This window comes from Chiloscyllium plagiosum, chromosome 23 (genome assembly GCF_004010195.1).
Source record: "Chiloscyllium plagiosum isolate BGI_BamShark_2017 chromosome 23, ASM401019v2, whole genome shotgun sequence".
NCBI classification, from domain to species: Eukaryota; Metazoa; Chordata; class Chondrichthyes; order Orectolobiformes; family Hemiscylliidae; genus Chiloscyllium; species Chiloscyllium plagiosum.
In genome coordinates, this window is record NC_057732.1 from 4,844,736 (window position 1) to 4,850,735 (window position 6,000).

At 37.8% G+C, this 6,000-nt stretch overlaps 1 protein-coding gene across 2 annotated transcripts in view; it reads left to right on the plus strand.

Moving 5' to 3' along the window:
- ints13 (integrator complex subunit 13) overlaps positions 1-5,555 on the plus strand; it is a 79,474-nt gene extending 73,919 nt beyond the window's left edge. For both annotated transcript variants that reach the window (XM_043713348.1, XM_043713349.1), the window contains 4 exons: positions 377-607; positions 3,606-3,745; positions 4,801-4,936; positions 5,210-5,555. In XM_043713348.1, coding sequence (XP_043569283.1) covers positions 377-607; positions 3,606-3,745; positions 4,801-4,936; positions 5,210-5,249 — 547 coding nt within the window. In that variant the 3' untranslated portion in view covers positions 5,250-5,555. The remainder of the gene's footprint in view (positions 1-376; positions 608-3,605; positions 3,746-4,800; positions 4,937-5,209) is intronic.
- Positions 5,556-6,000: the final 445 nt, after the last annotated feature.

The window sequence follows — 6,000 nt, forward strand, 5'->3', positions numbered from 1 at the left end:
TCCCCTGTCTGTGCCCCTGACAGAAGAGTTCCCCATAACAATTACTGCTTCGAACGCCTGCCATTTTAACACAGGCCCTGTTCTCAATCCTTCTTATAGATTGTACCAATTTCTTTACAGCTTGTGTTAGGCTCCCTTTATTCTCTTGCCCTCCTTTCTTAAATAGTGGGGTTATACTTGCTGTTTGCAAACTGGAGAATCCATTTCAGAAACTGGAGAATTACTATCATTGCATTTATTATTTCTGTAGCCACTTATTTGAACATTGTGGGGTGTAGATCATGAGTCTAATTATGTTAATGCATTTTAATAGTTAAATATTTTGAAGTTCCTTTGTTACTTCTATCCAACTATGGCCTTCCAATTTCCTTTGCAGAGATGAACAGTACCGGATAATGTGGAATGAGTTGGAAACCCTGGTCAGAGCCCACTTAAACAATTCCGAGAAGCATCAGCGCGTTCTGGAATGTCTGCTAGCTTGCAGGAGTAAGCCGCCTGAAGAGGAGGAGCGGAAGAAGAGCCGTAGGAAGAGAGAAGATAAAGAAGATAAATCAGAAAAAGTAGTGAAAGATTATGAGCCTGAGAAATCTTGGCAAGATTCTGAGCGGTGAGTACAGAATTGTTGAAATGATATTAGTAAGCAAGCTATCACTCAAGGTGTTACTTTTGTTTCAAGGTACGCCTCTTAGGAAATTAATTTTAATAGGCATCATTATTTTGTTGCAAAAATCTCCCATTTCATGAATTGGATAGCCTGCGGACAGAATGCCTTTCCTCACTTGACCATACCAACCACCTCAATTAATGGGAACAGACCAGCAGTTAAGCACTTCTCTGGTAACCAGTTTTTATATGCCTTCACCCAAGCATAGAATGAAGTACCCCACTGTGTGGCTACTCATAGCTCAGCACCAATTGGCATTGCCATTCCTATAAGGATGTAAGGTGGCTGCTGTCAGGGATGAAAGGAGCCTGATTCAATCTGGAAGCAGGAACAAAGATTCCCTGCTAATGATGTTGCACTATCTGTCGTCTTTTAACTGACAAAGCAATCTCTGGTGTGGTAGCCCACCAGGAGAGAGTGCTGCTGATTGGGGAAATTTAATCTTGTTTTGAATGATAGACAGAAATATTGTTTTGTTCTCTGGACCATGGTTTTAAAATTCACATTTATTGGTGACCATGATCTCAGCTGCCAAGGCCTTTTACTGCCTTTTACTCCTTGTTTTCTGTGTTAAAACTTACCTGTTTGGCCTTTATTTTTCTAGTTTATATTAAGAAGGACTTTAATGTTAACTATTACATTATTTCTTTATTTTTCTGCTTATTCTATGAAAGTCTGTGATGCTTGACTTTTTAACTTTTTCTTTTACTACTTTGTACCTGAATGTTTTGTACCTAGGGACCTTTTGTACCGAAGATGACACTGTGTGTGGTGAAAATAGACACTTATCACTGTACTTCTGTACTTGAGTACACATGACAATGAAATCTATATCTATATTAAATCTGAAAGTTTGGTCATCTAACCTAATATTTCCTTATTTGGCCTGCTGTCAAATTTTGTTTTATAATCAACTGTCCCTTGGTTTGAGGATAGCAACTTAGTCATGAATTTTCACCCTAAGTCTACATGCCACTAAAGATGCTGATGCTGAATCCTCAGACCTTTGATAGGAGCTTTGTGGTGTGCAAGGACAGCAATATGGAAGAGATTGGGGGAGCTTGCAAATCTGGTGTAGATTGAGTAGTAACACTGCAGTCACCTATAAACTGTGGATCGTTTATGTCGAGAGTGGACAATTTTGTTTTGGCATGAAAGCAACTAAGATTAAGGAGCTTTCCATCTATTAATGGCAGAATCCTATTGAAATTAAAATATTGTTAATTTTAATACCGATGCAGTTGGCCTGTTGCTCTTTGATAAGAATAGCTACGTTTAGGTGCGTTGTAATAGGCTATCACACAGCATGATCCGACACTGGATATTAAAGGCATTTGTTACAGATCTCCCAAACCTGTTGTCATCAAATCATCTAAATCCTGCAATTTCTTTATGAATTTTCTTGGGCATCCAAGTTTTTTAAGCACAATCTGCAGAGCCTTGCAACAAATGGAATGAAGTGCTTCGGTAAAGTTGAGAAATGAAGAGTTTCTGGTGTCATTCTTGACAGTTTTATGTTCTAGAACACCCCAGTGAAGTGCTCTGGGAGGATTTATTGTATTAAAGGTGGTGTCTACATGCAAGTTGTTAAGAAAGTCTAGTAACCTTATGAACAGCATAATTTAGGGTTAACAACATGTCAGGAAAAACAATTCTGCAACATCACTTACACTTGCACCATGTAGTAATAGCTCTTTACACTGCTGTTCATCAGTAAGGCAGGACCTACAGGATGTGTTTATAAATACAGATCATATGATGTAAAGGACCCCCATTTAAATTGGGCACTGGATAAACTTAGCAAAGAGTATATAGTATTTTATACATTATTGCTATTATTGCCAATTAGAGTCATTGTTTTCAATACATCTGTGAAATACACTGGGTATTTTGATAAACTGCAGTTGGCTATTACACTTAAAATGTAACCACATAGAAAATCTAGCAGAATAGAAGCTGGGAAGAGCTAACTAATCTCTGCAGCGAGCCTTGGTATGGAGTCAGCATATCTTGTCAGTTCAGCAATTGTATAGAACAATAGACAGTTCCAGTAATACCTCCCATCAAACCGATTACAAGATATTTTTGTACGGTCACTAGTGGGGACATTAGCTATGAAATAGCAAATTTTGAAGCCTAAGTTGTCCAAATTGTGTAATATACAAAAGCGCTGACAGTCCAACTATAAGTAATATGGGTCTAATTCTTTTGGAAAATGATATGCCTCAGTTTAAATTTCCAGCAGTAAATCCATCATTCTGTATTGGTTTTATTTTCTTCTTTGATCTTCCACTGCTTTCCAGAAGTTATTGAAGGCAGATTACCTCTGTCATGATTTCTTCCCATCCCAGTGTTTTTTTTCTGGTGAGGGATTCCGTAGCTGGAAATATGTAGAAGTTTCCGTAAGGTATTGGTTATAGTGCTGGTTCAGTAACCTATGGAGTATAAATTTTCCACAATTTGAACAGAATTGATCTGGTTGTTTGTGGGCTATAATATAGGCAGCAAGTAACAATGTAAGCTGCTGCTTTGTTGTAAAAGCTTCATCGGTCTCCTTTGTGAAAGGAAATTTACCACTGTTCATGTTCCAATATCACTCCTGCCCTCTCTATGGTGGTTGACTCTTAGTAATTTCATGGTACTTGGGCATGGGGAATGAATGCTATCATGCCATGACTCCTCTGTACTGACAAAAAAATACATAAAATAAACTCAGGGTAATGCCCTCTATTATCTTAATGGAGGAAAGATGGTCACCATGTTCACCCTATCCTCACAGCAGCACTGGCATTTTGTTTGTTACCAGCTGCTCTGGTCTGTTTTACTAATGTTCTGAAATATTTAAGCTTAGTGTCACCCTCAATATAAGTGATCTAATGCAGTGTGATTTGACGATATGTGTATGCAGTCACAGATAAACATTTGAGTCTTTTTTGTAAAGCCTAAAAGGAACACTGGAACGAGAAAAAGAGGAGTTGGCTGAAGCTGAGATAATCAAGGACTCTCCGGACTCCCCTGAACCCCTGAATAAGAAACCCCGAGTCAGCATCGGAGAAATACAACCTCCTGAAAAGGTTAAAGGTGAGAAGCTGTGTTACTTACAAGTATCTGTTAACCTAGTTATGATTCTATCCTGTATTCAATGAGTGCATAATACAATAGATTAAAGTGTAGCAAAATATCATCTCATGCTGTGCAAAATGTAATCTGAATATATTCTTTATAATATGATATAAAGCCACAGAATTGTTGGACACAATGGGGAAAGAGATTCAGATTGCTTGTCTTAAAAAGAGACATTGTATGAAGTTGGAGAGTATGACGCTAGGTGTGTGGATGTTATTTACTCCACACATCTAATTCATAATTTCTAATGTTTATGAAATCAGTTATAAACAATAAATATAGCAGCAAAAACGGTGGCAATTTGGGAAATAGAGGTGCTATAGTGTTCGGAACTCTTGGCCGTACAGCCTGAGGATCTGGCGATTGCACAACTGACATGCTACAGTATCACTACTGATGGGAGAATGTAAATGTCATGTGACAAATTCAGGTTAACAATTCTGTTAGTGTGGGCAGCAATCTATAATAGAACTCAGCTGACAAAAGTGTGATAATAAAAGGTCGGGATTTGTAGACACACAAAGATCATAGAATAGCACAGCTCAGAGGGTACCATTTGGCCCTTCAAGTCTGTGCTAGCTCTTGCAATGAACAAACCCAGTTAGTCTGTAATCCGAGGATTTTTTCCAAAATCCCAACAACTTATTTCTTCCCAACCTTTTTGGAAAGCTATTAAATCCGTATCCAGGACCCTTCAGGTAGTGCATTCCAAATCCTTACAAGCTGTTGCATTTTTTAAAAAGTGTAACCTCACTTTGCACCTCCAATGGGTTTTGTACGCACTTGATGATGTGCAGCTGTTATGAGAAAGAAATGGTTTTTTTCTGTTCTCGCCAGCACCACCTTTTGCTCAGGAAAATTCTGTAACTGCTGAGTTTAAGATTAATTTGAACAATTGGCAGGATACTAGGTGCTATACATTTATAGGTGCAGGTAAGGACTTGGAAGGTACCTCTAGTGTGAGGAAAGCACTGATTTATTTTTTCCATTCATCTGTCTCAATTTTCCAGGTCCAATTTCCTTGCTTGCAATGTGGACTAATAGAATCAACACAGCAAATTCAAGAAAGCATCAAGAATTTGCTGGTCGCTTGAATTCTGTTAACAACAAAGCTGAGTTGTACCAGCATCTTAAAGAAGAAAACGGGTCAGTAGCATTTTCACATTTTTGTACATACCTTCATCTGTGTGATAAGTCTTGGCTATTCATTACACTTAATGGGATGGTAAAATGTTAGATAAACTCTTTGAAAGAATGGGAGTTGAAAATTAATGTTATTTTGATTCACTCTTCTATGATAGTATGTAATATTTGTATGACGTTGCTTTGTAGAGTCTTAGAGGTGTAACCACATACTTGTAGTTCAAACATTTTTAACAATGGCTTTAGATTGACAACTTGTGTTTCTGTATGTTATAGAATGGAGACACATGAAAACGGCAAAGCCAGCAGGCAATAAAGAAAAGATTCATCATGTAATGTAACAGAAGCACCTGGTCAGCTGTCATACTGTTTGTAAATTAATGATTTCTACTAAAGACCCGCGACGTTTTAAGTAATTCGACCTCATCTACCTAAATGCTGCTTCTGAAATAACTTGTAATAAAATGTACAGTTTACAAGTTGAGCCACGAAGCTTTAGAAGGATTTTACTCTTTGTTAAAGTTGGTATTTTGTACTGTAGAATACATTGACAATTTTAGACAAGGTTTACATAAAATTTGCATTGTTGTCAAAAAAAATAAAAGTTCTGACTTTACGCAAATTTCAGTATCCTACTAACTCCGAAATGCTCTTCACACACGACACACAACTTGTTACGAAACATTGTCTCTTATTTTGCTGCATCTAATTTCTCACATTATTGTATGAAGTTAACGTTCCCTTCTTGTTTATACTTTAGGATGTTTGGTCTGTTTATTGCCCATCACAGTTGCACTGTGAATGTAACCTGCAGCTTTGAGTGGCTTGTTAGTCCTTGACAGAAGACATCAAGAGTTGACTGTCTCAATTATTGGAGTTGAAACTTTATTGCTGGAACAGCACAGCAGGTCAGGCAGCATCCAGGGAACAGGAGATTCGACATTTCGGGCTCAGGCCCTTCCATTGTGTCTCAATTATTGGACCACTGTCTTGTGAAGGACATTGATTTTCACGGTCAGGCAGCTGTCATAGTTTTCCCCCAAATGATCACAATCAGTTTAATTTAC